The sequence below is a fragment of the Drosophila suzukii genome, chromosome 2R (genome assembly GCF_043229965.1).
Source record: "Drosophila suzukii chromosome 2R, CBGP_Dsuzu_IsoJpt1.0, whole genome shotgun sequence".
NCBI lineage: Eukaryota > Metazoa > Arthropoda > Insecta > Diptera > Drosophilidae > Drosophila > Drosophila suzukii.
The window spans coordinates 13,652,860-13,671,045 of NC_092081.1; the positions used below are offsets into that span (position 1 = coordinate 13,652,860).

General features: G+C 45.0%; 5 protein-coding genes across 6 annotated transcripts; 1 reads left to right on the top strand and 4 right to left on the bottom strand.

The window, feature by feature from the left end:
• The first annotated feature begins 370 nt into the window (after nucleotides 1–370).
• ari-2 (E3 ubiquitin-protein ligase ari-2) lies at nucleotides 371–5,775 on the top strand. Its single transcript, XM_017074851.4, has 3 exons — nucleotides 371–1,065; nucleotides 3,385–4,694; nucleotides 4,756–5,775. Exons 1-3 carry the CDS (start codon nucleotides 987–989, stop codon nucleotides 4,900–4,902), a joined length of 1,536 nt encoding a protein of 511 aa, XP_016930340.2. The 5' UTR covers nucleotides 371–986; the 3' UTR covers nucleotides 4,903–5,775.
• Nucleotides 5,776–5,945: 170 nt separating this feature from the next.
• Nucleotides 5,946–7,075, bottom strand: LOC108010317 (uncharacterized). Its single transcript, XM_017075213.4, has 2 exons — nucleotides 6,646–7,075; nucleotides 5,946–6,538 (listed from the first exon to the last, which is right to left on the bottom strand). Exons 1-2 carry the CDS (start codon nucleotides 7,000–7,002, stop codon nucleotides 6,080–6,082), a joined length of 816 nt encoding a protein of 271 aa, XP_016930702.3. The 5' UTR covers nucleotides 7,003–7,075; the 3' UTR covers nucleotides 5,946–6,079.
• Oatp58Da (Organic anion transporting polypeptide 58Da) lies at nucleotides 7,071–9,511 on the bottom strand. Of its 2 annotated transcripts, none has more exons than XM_017075212.4 (6): nucleotides 9,289–9,511; nucleotides 9,003–9,232; nucleotides 8,632–8,943; nucleotides 7,726–8,567; nucleotides 7,360–7,670; nucleotides 7,071–7,297 (listed from the first exon to the last, which is right to left on the bottom strand). In XM_017075212.4, the coding sequence occupies exons 1-6, from the start codon at nucleotides 9,465–9,467 to the stop codon at nucleotides 7,120–7,122; spliced, it is 2,052 nt and encodes a 683-aa protein (XP_016930701.3). In that variant the 5' UTR covers nucleotides 9,468–9,511; the 3' UTR covers nucleotides 7,071–7,119. The 2 variants fall into 2 exon arrangements, with proteins under 2 accessions (XP_016930701.3, XP_065719297.2); XM_065863225.2 differs by having other exon boundaries at nucleotides 8,632–8,955.
• Nucleotides 9,512–9,776: 265 nt separating this feature from the next.
• On the bottom strand, nucleotides 9,777–12,112 carry Oatp58Db (Organic anion transporting polypeptide 58Db). The gene is made up of 5 exons (XM_017074608.4): nucleotides 11,932–12,112; nucleotides 11,649–11,878; nucleotides 11,266–11,589; nucleotides 10,037–11,204; nucleotides 9,777–9,984 (listed from the first exon to the last, which is right to left on the bottom strand). Exons 1-5 carry the CDS (start codon nucleotides 12,069–12,071, stop codon nucleotides 9,801–9,803), a joined length of 2,046 nt encoding a protein of 681 aa, XP_016930097.3. The 5' UTR covers nucleotides 12,072–12,112; the 3' UTR covers nucleotides 9,777–9,800.
• Nucleotides 12,113–12,289: 177 nt separating this feature from the next.
• Oatp58Dc (Organic anion transporting polypeptide 58Dc) lies at nucleotides 12,290–17,472 on the bottom strand. The gene is made up of 8 exons (XM_017074609.4): nucleotides 17,346–17,472; nucleotides 15,908–16,695; nucleotides 15,506–15,735; nucleotides 15,109–15,441; nucleotides 13,598–14,460; nucleotides 13,027–13,158; nucleotides 12,644–12,963; nucleotides 12,290–12,589 (listed from the first exon to the last, which is right to left on the bottom strand). The coding sequence occupies exons 2-8, from the start codon at nucleotides 16,225–16,227 to the stop codon at nucleotides 12,415–12,417; spliced, it is 2,373 nt and encodes a 790-aa protein (XP_016930098.3). The 5' UTR covers nucleotides 16,228–16,695; nucleotides 17,346–17,472; the 3' UTR covers nucleotides 12,290–12,414.
• Between the last annotated feature and the right edge of the window lie 714 nt (nucleotides 17,473–18,186).

An 18,186-nucleotide genomic window follows, 5' to 3' on the forward strand; every position in this document is an offset into this window, starting at 1 on the left:
TTCTTATCAGGCGTTCACCTTATGGCGAAATCCACCTGCTGTGATCCCATTTTGTAAAAATTTTTTGAAATTTTTTAAATACAATTTGGTGAAAATTTAGTTTAATTAATTTTTTGCACACTGTTTTTGGGTTTTGATGTTCTCTGAAGTTAGGAGAGCCTATTTCTCTAATCCACTTTTGAAAAGTAATACTCTTGTAAGTATTTTACGTTCGTTTTAAACCTAACCGAACTTTGTAGTTAAGGCGATAAATAAATTTTTTTAATAACATGCAGGCTTTGAAAAAAACGTTCAAAAACTCCAACAGAACGTATCGTTAACTATCGAAACCGCAACTGCTCGATATATCGAAACCATCGTCAAGTGTTGCCCAGCTCTAGAAAGACAAAGACAAAGAAGAAACAAATCAAAATGTTCTCTGCAAAAGCTGTGCGCGTTTGAAAAGCGAAAAGTTAGTGACAACTGGCGAGTGTTATGCATTTTCTGCATTGCCAGTGGTGCATAGATTGGGTCTAAAAATAGCGAAAGATGAAAATAGACTGCAGGCAAAACAGAAACACCTTGAGTTGAGTGCAACGGCTGTGCGAGTGTGTGTGCGTGAGAGCGAGCGAGAGGGAGCGCGTGTGTGTGTATGCATGTGGATAAACGAAAATAAAACAAGGGACCGCTCCCCGCCGACGAATTGCCACCCCGCAGAGGTCATAATCCCAACGAGAATCGGGGGAACTGCATCGCACTAAATCGGCCACTATCCACAATCCACCATCCATTCCCCCCACCCCCTCCTCCTTCATCCACCGCCTGGAAAAACAACAACAGCAACCACCAGCGCCCTTTACAACAACTGTTACAAAAGAGTCAGAGAGACACCCTGCACACAAACACACACACACACTAAGGCAAACCGAGTGTCCTCGCCAGAATTTCGAGTTTCCAATCAAACATCCCGAATCCATTTTCCAAATCCCAATCGTATTTCGCCCAGGATGGACTCTGATGTCGAAATGGATATGGAATCTGACAACGATGGGGAGTACGACGACGACTACGATTACTACAACACGGGTAAGATAATGATAATGTGGCCATATTAAAGGGTTTCCTCCTGACAACAATCAGCCATCGATTTAACTGGGTCTAAATAGGGGTACGAGTGTATCTGTGAGGAAGTACAAGCACACACACACACACACAAGGTGCTTGGGTTGGTTTGGTTATTCACCTTTTTGGTAGGCCCATAAGAACCGAGAATTTGCATTCAGCACTTGACATTCGCCTTGGGTTTCAGTACCAAGCCCAAGTCCCCACGCCCCCCATTCGATCCCCGCCCTTTCTTCGCTGACCATGAAGCTGAAATTATGGAATTGAACTTGAAACCAACACACACGCACGTACCTACAGAGAGAGAAAAAGGGGAGTTCGTTCAGGGATAGAGCTTTTAAATATTTCAATAAATAAGATTTATTAGATTTTAAAGGTATTTCAAGTGATAATAATTTCTTTAAATAATATAGATTGTTATCCTTGCCTTACATGAATTATAAATTACCATTAGTAAACCCAGCATAAGGCTAAATTTCTTTATTCTATCTCCATTTTAAACTTTTTTTTCTGAAGTAATAGTTAAAAATTAGTTATTTTATTTGTATGTACTTAGGAAATAATAAGAATTGTAAACCATTTCATTTCTGATTGGTTTTTTAATTCAAGATACGAATTTTAATCTACCTATAGTTTCTCTCAGTGCCTGGGCAAGTACAATTCGTAGTTGCGAGTTGAGACTGATTGCGAGGTTTGTGTTTTGTGGCTGGGCTTCATTATTGGCCGCCACTCTGCTCACGCTCTTCGTAGCTCCACAACCCACACCAGTGCACACACACACCACCACCATCTCAGGTGCGTGCCCAAGTACGCAGTTGCATTTTGTTTTGTGCCCGCTCTTCCGTCAACTCGGTCTCCGCTTCTTGACCTGTCCCTTATTGTTCCGACCTGGCCAAGACGCCTCGTAACACAACCTTCAATCAGATACCCGTAACGTCGTAACATCGAGCATTTGTATGGCAGCCTTGTCGAGCGGCTTATTCTCGTGACTAAGCCATGGCTAACAAAATGCTAGCATGATTGACATTTACAAGGATAGTAAGCTTTTATGATCCTACTAAGCCTTACTGGCTATAAATATTCCTGAATCTTTAAAGTGTCTGGCTATGAGCGGGTTATGGTAGGACCGTTTTACTCCTTTCCCAACAAAACTAGTCTTCCAGAACTTATGTAACCAGTTACATACAATAAGGGATTAAAGGTATCCGATTGTATGACACTCCAACAGCAACTCAAAGTTCGTTACAAATCAACCCTTGTTGTGTTGCATTTTGGTTTCAGTAATGAATGAGGAAATGTAGTTAAAACAAGGAAGAACGCTATAGTCGAGTACCTCGACTATCAGATACCCGTTACTCAAAGGGAAATGGAGATATGCAAGCAGCAAAGCGAAATTAAAATGCGCCACCTACCGGCGGTAGACAGATTTAAGCGTTATGGGCGTTAGAGTGGGCGTGGCAGAATTATTTTTGGATCAATCGATAGGTATTGACGACACCAATACATTTCAGTTAAAATTATTTATCTAGCATGCAAATTGTGGGCGTCACAGGTTTTCGCGGTTTGTGGGCGTTTAAGTGGGCGTGGCAAACTTTTTTTTAGGTCAATCGATAGGTTTTGATGAGAAAAATACATTTCAGTTAAAATTTTCTATCTAGCATAAAAACTGTAGGAGTTACAGTTTTGGGCGGTTTGTGGGCGTTAGAGTGGGCGTGGCAGTCTACTGAAACAAACTTGCGCTGCGTAAGAAGCTCAGGAATCTGTACGCCAAATCTCAATAGCCTAGCTCTCATAGTTTCCGAGATCTCAGCGTTCATCCGGACGGACAGACAGACGGACAGACGGACAGACGGACAGACGGTCAGACGGACAGACGGACAGACGGACAGACGGACAGACGGACATGGCTAGATCGACTCGGCTAGTGATCCTGATCAAGAATATATATACTTTATGGGGTCGGAAACGCTTCCTTCTGCCTGTTACATACTTTCCGACGAATCTAGTATACCCTTTTACTCTACGAGTAACGGGTATAATTACAATCATTGTGTAAACAAATCTAGACCCACATATGTTTAAAAGTTATCTACATATTGCTAATAACTGAATAAAATGGTAGTTTCTACTATAAATATTTATACCAAAAAGTTCTGGATTTCTTTATAGGTACAAATATTTTCATAGTTAGTTATGTTATAGGTTATTAAGAAGAATATTTTGTAACTTTAAAGATTGACTGATTGAACAATTTGTAACTCATCTTATCCTTTCTACTTCCAGGCGAGGACTGCGATGTGGAGCGCCTGGATCCGAAGCGGGCCGACCCCGAGTACTTCGAGTTCGACTGTCTCACCGTGGAGGACATCGAAAAGCTGCTGAACGAGCGCGTGGAGAAGCTAAACACCATCCTGCAGATCACGCCCTCGCTGGCCAAGGTGCTGCTGCTGGAGCACCAGTGGAACAATGTGGCCGTTGTGGAGAAGTACCGCCAGGACGCGAATGCGCTGCTGGTGACAGCGCGCATCAAGCCGCCGACGATTGCAGTGGCGGATACCGCTTCCACAAGTGCAGCGGCGGCGGCGGCCAGCGCCCAACTGCTGCGACTGGGGAGCTGTGGATACAAGACGACGGCATCAACGGTGCCACAGTACCGCAGCCAGATGTGCCCCGTTTGCGCTAGCTCTCAGCTGGGGGACAAGTTCTACAGCCTGGCCTGCGGCCACTCCTTCTGCAAGGACTGTTGGACCATTTACTTTGAAACGCAGATCTTCCAGGGAATCTCCACGCAAATCGGCTGCATGGCCCAGATGTGCAATGTGCGTGTGCCCGAGGACCTGGTGCTGACGCTCGTCACACGTCCTGTGATGCGGGACAAGTACCAACAGTTTGCGTTCAAGGACTATGTCAAGGCGCACCCGGAACTGCGCTTTTGTCCCGGGCCAAACTGCCAGATCATTGTGCAATCATCGGAGATCTCCGCCAAACGTGCCATTTGCAAAGCTTGCCACACGGGCTTCTGCTTCCGGTGCGGCATGGACTACCACGCGCCCACCGACTGCCAGGTGATCAAGAAGTGGCTGACCAAGTGTGCCGACGACAGCGAGACGGCCAACTACATCAGCGCCCACACCAAAGACTGCCCCAAGTGTCACATCTGCATCGAAAAGAACGGCGGCTGCAACCACATGCAGTGCTTCAACTGCAAACACGACTTCTGCTGGATGTGCCTGGGCGACTGGAAGACGCACGGCTCCGAGTACTACGAGTGCTCCCGCTACAAGGACAATCCCAACATTGCCAACGAGTCGGTGCACGTGCAGGCGCGCGAGGCGCTGAAAAAGTACCTGCACTACTACGAGCGCTGGGAGAACCACTCCAAGTCCTTGAAACTCGAGCAGCAGACTATCGACCGACTGCGCCAGCGTATCAACTCCAAGGTGATGAACGGCAGTGGCACCTGGATCGACTGGCAGTATCTCTTCAACGCGGCGGCACTGCTGGCCAAGTGTCGGTACACGCTGCAGTACACCTATCCGTACGCCTACTACATGGAGGCCGGATCGCGGAAGAATCTCTTCGAGTACCAGCAGGTGAGTCTGAGTTTATTTACGTTTTGCAAAGTCACTCAATTATAATGTTATTATCCTGCAGGCGCAACTGGAGGCTGAGATCGAGAACCTGTCGTGGAAGATTGAGCGCGCCGAGACAACGGACCTGGGTGATCTCGAGAATCAAATGGACATCGCTGAAAAGCGTCGCACCACCCTACTGAAAGACTTCTTTCCAGTGAATGCATAGGCAACCGACAAGCTTCCAGGGCCACCAGAACAGACAGCTTGTCCCGTTTAGCACAAATACATTTGATTGACTGTTGACAGGCCGAAAGTACGCGACGATACACGACAGTATAGAGACGCTTATTTAAATTAAATTATACACATATTTACATGTATCCATCTAGCAGTAGGCCCAACGACGTGTAGCTAATTTTTAAATTAAACTAATAATCAAGTGCATATAGACTAGAATACGTAGCCTAGAGCATAGAGTCGACTACTTGAAGTATAATTACTATAGTTGTGACATTCGAAATCACTCAAAATGATCGGTGTAACTGCAATACAACGCCTTGCGCAGAACGTTAACGATAATAGCTATAGACCTAGCGATAGCGATAGCTATACCATAACTATAACTATTAATCTAGCAAGTGACAAACCAGACGCATTTCAGTGGCCAAGTGTTCCAACAGTTTTCCAAAAACTAGCCCAAACGACCCGACGAAATGCAGAAACAATTCTAAATTTATAGCTCCGCAAGTCAAGCAATTATAGATCAAAGACCGTGTATAGTGATCGGTCCGTCGGCTAGATCCTAAGTTTTAAATCTCGTATTAACCCAGGGCTGAGCAGCAGCCGCGTTAACAGCAGCAAGTATTCGTAAAATGTATCTCATAACTAACCGCAGCACATCAATCGAACGCAAGAAGTCTTGAATTCTAACGAAACTAGATACTCCCCGTCCCCCGATCCCGTTCCTTTCGATTCTCACATGATTCTCGATTAACGTTGTAAGCTGAATCATAAATTATATTCTAGGATTACGCTATGTATGTATGCTTATGCGACTGAATTTGAATTAAATTTACACTAGATATATACAACTACTCAATTTAACTGATTTTTGGACTGTGGGATGCAAGCTTGCGAAAGGAGCTTTTCAGTAAAAGTTGTGGAGAAGCTCCACCAATCTTGGGTTTGAGCCATTTCGAGCTAAGCTTTTACTCAAGTTTGAGTGCCAAAATGGGTTTGATTTTGACTCGAATTTATTTAGAACTCATGTTCCTTTCAGCTTTTCTTTATTTATACATAATATTTAGTTTTAATTACGCTTTCAAATAACTAAGGAGCAAGTATTATTGTCAGGGTAGTTTGTTTAATTAATATTGTCCAGTCAGGGATTTTGATATTGTATGTTATTTATTACTGCTCTTCCTACTCTTCCTGGTACTTTTCCTGGTACTTTTCCTAGTACTCTTCCGGCTCTTTCGAGTACTTTTCCTGGCAAGCAGATCCATAGGTGGCTCTACTTTCGGGACTTGGCTGGCCAGGGTAAACAGTCGACATTCGGAATGCTCCTTCAGCAGACTGTTGGCAAACTTCTTGACTCCGGATATCTTTGTCACCCTCACATTGTTCATATTTTCCACTTTATTGGCCGGATATACCTCCACCTCACAGCAGTTCTTTATAAGCAAAAGGTCGCTGTTGTTTGTGATGGGATACCGGTAGTAGAGCTCGTTGCCGCAATCCAGGCACTTGTTCTTCATGCGTTTCAGCTGGAATTTGATTGGAAAGCATCGACCCACCATGGTGTTATTGTCTAGGATAACCGAATGTTTGTAGGTGGGTTTGGGCAGGGGCCGCTTGGTCCACTGAGGGAAATAGGGGTTCAAAGTGAGTCAAAATCTTAAAATATTTAATTTTTTGTATTATTCATAAATAACATTGGATAATAACTAAAGTATCTGGAAATACTGACCTCATTCAGATGCAAATATGTTTGAAGTGGCCTGCACGCCGCCGAGCAGAGATTTGGGCGAAGATTCTGCTCTTGGGCCACGCACATGGTGCAGCACCTGAGCTTATCCTTGTCGGACTCCAGGAGCGGACGACCCTTACTGCATTCCGCCCGGATGTTGATCTCCTGCCGCACAGGACCGTCCGGCTCGATGGTGGCCTGTATGACATTCGCCTGCGGTTCAACTACGCTCTCTGAAGGTGCTGATACCTTGTAGTCGATACATGGGCCGCAGGAGGACTCGTAGCACTTCCTACAGGGACCATCGACCCAATTTTTTTGGATCCAGCGCCGACAACTATTCTCCGGAGCGGACATTTTGCAGTCCGGAAAGGATCTTACCAGGAAGACTAACAATTTGGAAATAAAAAAAGGCAGTCAAAATGTGAAGATCCAGTCATAGCTTGTTTATTTGGCTTAAAACATAAAATTATATTATTTCTCTTGGGATTTGGAATCCATTGTTTTTAATTCGACTTCCTTATTATTTGAGTTGCCTTTCGGCTGGTCCTCTTCATCAAATATCTTGAGATTCTTCGCGTGGTACCACACCGATATATTTAGAAAGCCGCCCATAAATATAAAAGATGCGGCTGTTAGGTTCAAAGCGTATCTGCAAAGAAAAGGAATCCGTCAGATGAATATAAATAAGTTGAAATCTTAATAATTGCCAACCTCAAGGACTTCGTGTCGTAGAGCCAACAGTTTCCTTTGTTGGAACAGGTCTTTCCCCACACCAAGCAATAGTTATCTATCAGCCATCCGAAGAAAATGGGACTGGGAATGAAGCCGAGTAGGGAAGCCGCCATGGAACCCAATCCCAGAGCGAAGGTCTTATCCTCTGGTGACATGCAGCGCAGGGCGATGAGCAGGTTAGTTGATTTGCTAGATGCTCCCACGAGTTTCAGGAAACACATCACAGCCAGAAAAACTAGGAACTCATTAAAGCAGTCGACTGGACAGGTTCCATCCACAGCGAATTGGGACTGAAATGAGGGAATTATTATTAAAATGTGTACTATAAGACTGGGATCTCCTTACCTCAGTGCCAGAGAACAAACTTGAGGAGTCCATGCACTGGCAACCGGTGTAAATGGTCCTTCCCAGTGCATCCTTTGTCCTTTCCGTACATCCCGCATGGCAGGCGGAGATGTAGGTGATGTTATCCGGACTGCAAACCGGGGCATAGAGCACATAGTCGCAGTGACAGGATGCACTACAGCTATTCCCAGTGGACAAGGTGCTCAGGGAGTTTAGCCTGTCACTACCCTCACATCCGATGGCCACATAGCACAGGATTCCGGCCACCGTTACAAAATCCACAATGGCATTCCAGCAGGCCATAGACCTTGCACTAGGTCTGTACTTAGATATCACATATCCGGAGATAAGAACTCCCGCTGCGGAGAATCCCAAAGCCACTGTTCCCGCTGCCATGGTTGCCATAGCCGCCGATTGTCTGTACTGCGTTTCGATATACTTAGGGGTAAATATCCAATAGGCCATGTATCCAAAGAAGTAGAGTATGGAAGCCGAGGTGTTGTACACATACACCTTGTTCTTCGACAGTCTCCTCACAGTTTTCATCATGTCACTGAAGGATCGCTCTTTGATGGGCAGTGACTGCCTGCGTTCATACTGCTTCAGTTGAAGACGTCGCTTCCTCGAACTGGGCAGCTCCCTGGGAAACATAAACAGCAGGAAGGCTGCGATCAGCATCATGGCAGCCAGGACTAGCCAGCCCAGCCACCAGGCGCCCATCCAGCGGGGATCCTCCCGCCCAATCAGTGGCTCCAAGGTGGGCTCAATGTACAAACGCAGGCAGAGGGCAGCCAATGAATAACCTATGGCTGGACCCAGCATCCTCAAAAACGTAGACATGCCTGGTATTGGGATAAGCCAATTGGGATAAACCAAATATAACCAGTTTTACAATACAATACTTACTCAACATGGCTGGTGTCTTGGACTTGGTGGCATTGTCGTCCATGTAGGCAATGCCCAGCGTATAGAAAAGAGCCTGGCCCACTCCCGAGATAAGCTGAGCCACAAAGAGAAATACCTGAGGAACCCACTGACCCACCTCCTGGATGCATCCTCCTGCACTTGTCTGGCACAGTTTCTTATCCCGCTCTTGCCTGGCCAAAGTTTCGTTAACCTGCCCGAATTCCTTGGTTAACTTTAGGGCATCTTCGCCAGGTCCGTAAAGGAAATGCAGGGAACTGGTTAGCAGGCAAAAGGCCACGATGGTCAGTAATCCTAAACGGGACACTATATGATACATTGGGAAAACAAACAGTGCTCGGATTTTAACCTACCGATTCCCATCCAGCGGGGTCTATGACCGTTTCCAGCATAATAGCCCAATAGGGCAGCTGTTAGCATTGTACTGATATCATTTCCCACCGAGATAATGCCAGATGTTTTTGTTGGTATTTTATAGCGTTTCTCCAAGGTCGTAATAGTCGCGTTGAAGTAAGCGAAGGTCATTGTCATCACACAGCCAGCTAATCCATAAAGGATGACATACATCTTTTCAGTAGCAAATCTGAAATGAACATATCCTAAGGATGATGACTTTTTATATAGGTGGTTTCACGTTACCTTTGCATAAAGGGACCCCTGAATATCCAAAATCCACAAGAAGTGTCTTCACTTTCCTCTCCTCTTCCCGTTCCATCTTCAGCAGAGTCCTTTAACTTTTCCGAGATGACAAATGGCTTTTCAATAAAAGGCAAGGTTTCACTTGTCTCTAAAGTTTCCTTTTTGCGGTCCTCTGCCATACTTCAACTTTCATCTCCAAACCGCTCGAATACACTGATTGTATCTATCACAGATCGCCCCACCATATAGCCGACTGCATCCCATGGGTAAACAGATTTAAGATCTTATCAAGTCAGTCAGATTAGACAGTGAGGATCAGACAGGCGACATTTCTATACTATGCATGGAAATTAAATTTTAAGAACAGTTAATTGACGGGGCTTCCTTATCTATTTCGGAAACTTGTTGAATTGTGCCACAATCTCTTCAAAATTAGTGGACCACGTATCCCCCGATAAAAATATGCATAAAAAAGTAAAGCAATCAGCTTCTGAATTTCTTAATATGGGCTTTTATTTCTTATCGGTAACAATTTCTTTTGGTTTTTCCTTTAGTTCTATTGCTTCAATAGGATTGTTCTGTGGTGCTGTTTCCTCTTCATCGAAGACTTTCATGTCCTTCGCATGATACCAAACTCCAATATTCCAGAAGCTGCCCAGAAAAATCAGAGAGGCACTCACAAGGTTCATGGTATACCTGTAGGATAAGTAGCTTTTATATTCATTTACTCCATTGAAGGACTACTCACCTCAAGGACTTTGTGTCGTATATCCAGCAGTTACCCTTGGAGGTACAGGTCTTTCCCCAAACTAGGCAATAGCTGTCCAGCATCCAACCAAAGACAATGGGGCTGGGAATGAAGGTGAGCACGGAGTATACCATGCTGCCGAAGCCCAGGGAAAAGGTCTTATCCTTCGAGGGAACGCAACGCAGGGCCAATAGCAGGTTACTCGACCTCCCAGTGGCCCCCACGAACTTCAGGAAACACATGACGGCCAGGAAGATGAAGAACTGTTTGTTGCAGTCCACCGGACAGACTCCATCTAAGGCGATCTGCGACTGGGAGGCAAGAGATGTTACGTTAGAGAAGGAGGTCAGGTTAAGGGAGTTGCCCATGCACCGACAGCCAGTGTAGATAATCCTTCCCAGCTCATCCAGCCCCTTTTCAGTGCAACCCGCGTGGCAGGCTGATATAAAGGTCATGTTTTCCGGACTGCATACCGGAGCGAGGTACACGTATTCACAGTCACATGATGCACTGCAGCTATCACCAGTCGGCACAATGGACATGGAATTGGCTCGATCACTCTCGTCGCATCCCACCAATATATAGCAAAGGATTCCAGCCACCGTGAGGTAGTCCACCACAAAGTTCCAGGCAGCCATTGCCCTGGCACTTGGCTTGTACTTGGAGATCACATAGCCAGAGATCAAAACTCCTGCTGCGGAGAATCCCAGCGCCCAAGTGCCCGTGGCCATATTGGCAGTCGATGCCGATTGTCGGTACTGGATCTCTATATACTTCGGCGTGAATATCCAGTAGGGCATGTAGCCAAAGAAGTAGAGTATCGAGGCCAACATGTTGTAGATATACACTTTGTTGACGGCCAGTCGTTTTAGGGAGTCCAACATGTCCTGGAAGGAGCGCTCCGCCAAAGGGGTATCCTCCTCGCCGACTGCTTTTAGACGTCTGGCCTTGGCTCTTGGCAACTCCTTGGGAAACAGGGCCACAAAGAATGCAGAGATTATCAGAATAAAAGTTAGGAGAAACCATCCCAACCACCAGGCACCCAACCAGCGGGGATCATTTGGGGTAATTAGAGGCGTCTTGAAGGGATCAATGTAAAGTCGCAGGCACAAGGAGACCATGGAGAAACCCATAGCAGGTCCCAGCATCCGCAGAAAGGTGGACCAACCTTCGATATAAGCCAATAATCAATGACGGATTGATTTTAGAAAACTTACTTCAAACTATACTTAGCATAGCCGGCGTTTTGGAGCTCGCAGAATTGTCATCCATGTATGAGAGACCCGGTGCGTAGAAGAGAGAGCACCCGATGCCGCCGATAAACTGAGCAATGAAAAATAGAACGATAGGCGTATAGTCTCCTGCGTCCTTTACACAATTGGAGTCCTTCTTGTGACAAAGTGAGTCGTTCTTCTCAGTGGAATTTACAGAGAAATTGGCGAAGGATTCCTCAATTTCGTACTCTTCTGTCAGTCTCAAGGCCTCTTCACCGGGCCCGTAGAAAAAGTGCGGGGTCAGCATGAGCAAGCAGAAAAGGGCTATGATGAGGAGACCTACAAACGGGCAAGAGATTTGGTAACCATATTTCAAATCACATCTTGAGAGATTTTACCCAATGCCACCCAACGCGGGCGGTGACCTCGGCTCGCGTAGTAACTCAAAAAGGCCGACGAGAAAACAGTGCTTATATCATTACCCACCGTTATGAGACCCGATATCTTGGAGGGTATATTGAAGCGCTTTTCCATCTGTGAAATGGTTCCAGTGAAATAGGTGAAGGCCATGGCCAGAAAGCAACTAGCTATCCCGTACATTATCACGAACATATGCGCGGTGGCAAATCTACAGATCAGGCTAACATTATGGAAAAATCAGAACAGAAAGGAATGATCTACCTCTGTAAGGCGGGTCCCTTGAATATTGAGAAACCACATAAGGTATCCGAAGATATCGGATCTTCCCGCTTTTCAGATTCATTTATGCCAGCCTCTCTATCCTTCAGAAACTTGGAGGTTTCGATCTCTTCACTGGCCATGTCGATCCTCCTCTGTCGAACTACTTCAAATCACTAAACCCTCGCCTCAGACACAAGCTGTAATCGGCTCGTCGCTTGTGGTAAACACTAGAAACTTTGAGATAACGGATAACGACCTTTGTTTTTATAGCTAAATCCCTCTAAGATTTATCTTTCTAATCGGAATCTGGTCTTTAATTGTCAGCAATTACCATACGAGTATATACAGTGAGACGACCTTACTGTTACAATACCGTTTATTATGGTACTGGACTCTACGGGGGAAATCACACATGGATATTAACAAGACAAGGCACCAAAAACTCTCAATCACACAGCACTTAGGAGTAATAATAACTTAGGTCTAGATCTCTGTATTCTTCTCGTTGTTGGCCTCTTCCTCGTGCTGGACAATCTTCATCTCCAACTCCTTGACTTCCTCGTCGAAGATTTTCAGATCCTTGGCGTAGTACCAAACCCCCAGATCGAAAATGGCCCCTATGGCAATAAAGACAGCTGCGGTGAAGTTCAGTGAGTACCTGTGAGAAGTATTATTATAGACTGATATTCGAGTACTTAATGAGAAGACTCACCTCATGGAAAGCGGATCGTAGAGCCAGCAGTTTCCCTTGTTTGTGCAGGTCTTTCCCCATACCAGGCAGACCCTATCGAAGACCCAACCGAAGAATATCGGACTGGGAATGAAGGCCAGCATCGAGCAAAGGGTCATCCCGAAGCCCATGGCTGCTGTCTTGTCCTTTTCTGGAACACAACGTACGGATACCAGGAAGTTAGAGGCCCTGCCACTGGCTCCCACGAACTTCAGGCAGCACATCACGGCCAAAAAGGCCACGAACTGGGTCCAGCAGTTCACGGGACATGCTCCAGGCATTGCCTGACCATTCGCTAGACTCTTTAAAATAATGTTGATCTTAAATGCTGATGATCTTTAGGGGTATTTGGAGCATGAGCTTACCTCCAGTTGGCTGAGCACCGACGTATCCTGGCTGAAGTCATCGCTATTCAAGTCGAGGCTGTTAAGGCGCTTGAAATTACCGGTGGTATTACCACTCTCGGTGCCAGGAATGCAGGAGCAATCGTAGAAGATCTGCATGAATGAATAGAAATGATAATATTAATTTTAATACAACATCTAAGCCCAAAAATAATCTTGGTTTTGAAAGTATCTCTCATATACAATTAATTAAAGATTGGCTTGGAATGGAATGGCTTGGAATGGAATGACTTGGAATGGAATGACTTGGAATGGGCTTAAATCAGCGGTCGGAACGCAAAACAATGACATTGAAAATGACAATGGGCAGTTCTTCGATGTGCTGACCACTGTATGTGTTGCGGCAGAGATCGAGCAAAGCTATTCTCTATGCCCGCTTAATGGAAGGTTGCCAAATGCTGGTTTAATTCCATTGATAGACTGCCTATGTACCCCTTTTCCAAAGTTAAGAAGTATAGACTTAAGTTAAGGAATTTCTTCTCCAAAAGATATAACACGAACTGGGTATTTTCTCTGGATACCAATTTCTAACCTTTTTTCCCTCAGAGTTGACGTGCAGACTTTTGCAACCCGCGTGGCAGGCGGAGATGTAGGTCATTTTGTTTTCGCCACAAACTGGAGAATACCGGACATAATCGCAGGAGCAGGCCGAATTGCAGGTGGTGCTGTTGCCCGCCAAGGAACTATCGTGAATGTTGACAATCACGGAACTCTCATTTCCCGGGCAGCCGATGAAAGCATAGGCCAGGATTCCGGCCACCGTGAGAAAGCCCACGATTACGTTCCAAGCGGCCATATAGCGGGCCCTGGGCTTATAGCGGGAGATGATAAATCCGGAGAGCAGGACTCCCACAGCGGAGAAGGCGAGGGCCACTGTTCCGGTTACCATGGATGAAGTGGCCGCTGATTGGCGGTACTGCACTTCGATGTACTTGGGCGTGAAAATCCAGTAGGGCGTGTAGCCAACCAGGTAGAAAATGCTCGAGAGTGTGTTGCACATGTACGTCTTGTTGGTGATCAGGCGCCGGAAGGTCTTCAGCATGTCCTGGAAGGAGGCTTTTGCCTCTACGGGAGCCTTTTGGTCCAATTCGGCGGTAAGGCGCTCCTTCTCGGTACTCTTCGCCGCTAGGCGCTCTTTCTCCAGCCTCCGATTCTCCTCCACCTTTCTGCGGGCCACCGCTCTGGGTAAGTCTTTGGGGAACATGGACAGAAAAACCCCGGAGAAGGAAAGTAGTCCGCCCATCACCAACCAGCCCAGCCACCAGGCGCCCAGCCAGCGAGGATCCTTGTTGTTAATCACCGGATGCATCTGCGGAGCGATGTAGAGTCGCAGGCAGAAGGATGCCAGGGCATATCCAATAGCAGGACCCAGCATACGCAGGAAGTACGAGAGACCTAGTAAATATAAGAATATACAAATTCTCGTGTTATTATATCAGCTTATATGGTCCCATTAATGCAATTAATTGCTGCACTTATTGTTATCTCTTCAGCGATAAGCATATCTCTTAAGTTAAAATTACAAAGTACAAAAACGCTTTATTAGATTGTCTAGCTAATAAAATATTTTCTTAAAGTCTGTAAGAGATAGCTACATTTTATCTGATTTTAAACAATAAAAATATTAAAGTAAAAAATGTATATTCACTAAAATGTTCTGCTTATTACTTATATACTCTTGATCGCCATCAAGTCTACAATATGTTTAGTTATAAGTTTTAATTTAAGTTTGACTTTTAGTCTAGAAACCCATTTAGTAAAAGGTACATCAATGTCAGGAACTGTAATGTTTGGTTGGCTATTTCTGTAGCTCTACATATTTTTGGTAGTTCCCAAATTTTTGAATACGAATATTGCGAAAATTACCCATGAGTCAGCATAAACGACTAGCCACTCCCCCAGTTAAGATCATTGCGATTATGTTAACTTATCTCAACACACACGCAGAGGTTCAAGGCAGCTCAGATATGGGGGATTAACAACCTGCCCTATCATAATTTTTGTACGGTTCCGGTTGGTTATATCTGGTTAAGTGCCACTTACTCAGCAATGCCGGAGTCTTCGACTTTTTAGTGTTGTCGTCCATGTAGGACACTCCCAAGGTGTAGTACAGGGATCCTCCGATTCCGGATATGAACTGAGCCACAAAGAGCAGAAGTTGGGGTGCAAAGTTTCCTTCGCCGACTTCGCACTCCGCTCCTCCGCCATTCAAACGGCAAAGGGTCTTGGACCGCTGCTCCTCAATGGCCTCCATCGTGGCATTTTCATCGGGCATTCCGCCAAACTCCGAGGTCAGAGCCAGTGCATCTTCCCCGGGTCCGTACAGGAAATGTGGTGCGGTGGTTAGAACGCAGAAAAGTACAATGGTGAGAAGACCTTAATAAACAAATGAAAATATTATTTTACATTCTGAGAAAGTGTTTTCCTGTATATATCTTACCGAACCCAATCCATCTCGGCCGATGACCCTTTCCCGCGTAGTACGCCAAAACTGCAGACACTAAAGTCTGACTTATGTCATTACCCACAGAGATAATACCTGTGTTCTTCGAGGGTATCTTAAAACGCTTCTCTATTGTGGTGATCGTGCCATTGAAGTAGGCATAAGTCATTGAAAATATGCAGCCCACGATGCCGTATAGTAAAACATATGCTGTTTGATTGGCAAATCTACAGAGAAATACATTAAAAAAACGATTGCCATTAATCTATAGATGGTCAAAATATCTTAATAGTATCAAAGCCCTTAATAAAATTCACATAGAATATGATAATAATGGAATTTGTCAATCAACCAATTTTCATTTCATCTAAATATATAAGTTTTAGAGCTTGAACCCACCGTTGGTAGAACTTTCCCTTGAAAATCCAGAAGCCGCAAGTGACATTCTTCTCCAGCGGAGATTCCTCCAGCAGCCTGTTAATTTCCGCGGTCATCAGGCGATCCTGCTCGGATTTCTGTTTCTTCTTTTTGGATTTGGGTACTTTCGGAGTGGGTGCCTCACCACCCAGATTAATTCCTGCCTCCTTTTCCTTGTCGTTGGTCTTCCCATTGTCTAGAAGTCGGGACTCAACATCCGATTCTTCTCGGGATTCCGGGCTGCCAGTCTCCACATCCTGCTCCTCGGGTCCCAAGCCGTTGGGATGCTCGCTCTGCACCATCCTAATTGGTGTTTGTTATACGTTGCGATCTCACTTGGCACATTGGTCTCTTCCGCTTTCGGGCACCGAACTCACACACACACACTTTGAATTCACTTTTACAGTCTCTTAGAATATTTCTTAATTTTCGCCAGATCTTTCACGGGCAATTAGCTGGTTTTCTAAGGGGGAGCTCGGGTTCTACAAAACAACCAGGCGCGTGGGCGGGCGCGGATCGAGTGGCATCATGTGGTCCGGTGGCCACGGATCTTAACTGTATCGACGGACAGCCGGATCCAGACAAAGTAGTGACGTTCCGACAGTTTGTATCAAATATTTTATAAAAATATTATCTCTGGCCCGGGTAATCACTCCCCTCAAGCCATTAAGCTAATCTTGGACGATTCTCGAGACACGTTGATGTCCGCTCATGCTGCTTCTGTGGACGCCAGCGAAATTTACAATTTGTTTGCGGGTTGAGTTCGGGTACTAAAATTATAAAATAGACAGCAAAAGTGTGTGATAAGGCCGGCTCCAGACGGAAGATGTGCAACGGTCGGGACTTATCTTATAGCGCCAGTGATTCGGTGGGTTTGCACATTGATGAGCACGTAAATCTCAGCCGAGTCATTGCCTGAGATTTCCATGGAAGTCGGAAAAACACATATACGCAGTACCCCCCCGAACAAACACTAATTTTGCCCGCTCATTGTTTTGGTTTCGGATTAGGGACTGGATCAATATGATATAGTTACTATCACAATCTCTGTTTGAGTGTCAAATTAGTTTAGTCAGAGAGATGGAGAGCGACGTTTCGTTTATTGTTGTCAGTCCCGATTGGGCTTTTATTCACGCCCCCTCCCTTGATAACAGAATCTTCGCATTCCCTCAACGTGTGCTCTATTATTTAATGTATACCCCCATGTGTGTGTCCGTATGTAGAGCCTATGTGTCCCACAATTCACTTAGTATATTTAAATTTATGCGCAGCTTATCACTTGAACTTTATCTTGATTGTGCTGTTCTTGATAAATATTTGAATAACAACTTTTCCAGAACTTCGTCCCTTGAACTTTCTTCTTCTTTTTTTAGGCACTTTGGGCTAATTCTTGTAATTCATTTGCCCTTGCGTAACTCACGAGTAGGCACTACTATTTTGATGTGTTTTGTTTCTATCGCGTTTTTCGTATTATCCCAGACGGTAGCTGAGACGATCTCAATTCGGGCAAGACCGTAAACGAACTAAACTAAACTAATCTAAATGCAGCGTGTTGTGGATGCTCCACGATATGCTCACTCATCTCAGGAAGATATCTCATATATTTCATTTGCCGATCCCACTCAGAAAGCTTAGCTTTAGCTTCGACTTGGATTCGGATTTGGATTCGGGTTCGGACTCGAGCTCTTTAGCTTCGTATTTTGACTGTGTCACTGACATCAATTACCCGTCAAAATAGTTAGCTGGCAGGTATCTTTACATATACATATATCCGAGTTCTCTTATGTAGTTACTATCAAAGTTAAAGATTCGCCACTAAATTGCCTACTCACAGTCGAATCTTCGGATGAATGACAGCAAATGAAAGTGAAACCGTTGAGTAATTATGGGCATTTACAAAGGGCGTTCGTTTCCTATTCAGAATGTTTTCGGTGCTATGAAGTGTGGAGAAAAATCAATATTGTAATGGAGGCAAAATAACATTTTCATATATATTTTGGCCTCTAATATAAGGTCTCAGAAAGCTTAAGTCGCAGCTTAAGAAAAAAAATCAACTAAAACATCAAATAATTTAAATGAGGAAACGAATCGAACAGCTCGAACTGAACAGTTGCCAATTTGTGGTATTATTATTTTATGGATATCGGAGGCCTGCGGTTGCTAGCGGTGTCAATCCACCCCCCGAGATAGAAAGATGTTCTATGGCCTGGGGTATCAGGTTTCCCAGAAAGCTCCCTCTTATTTTTAGATCGTAAACGATA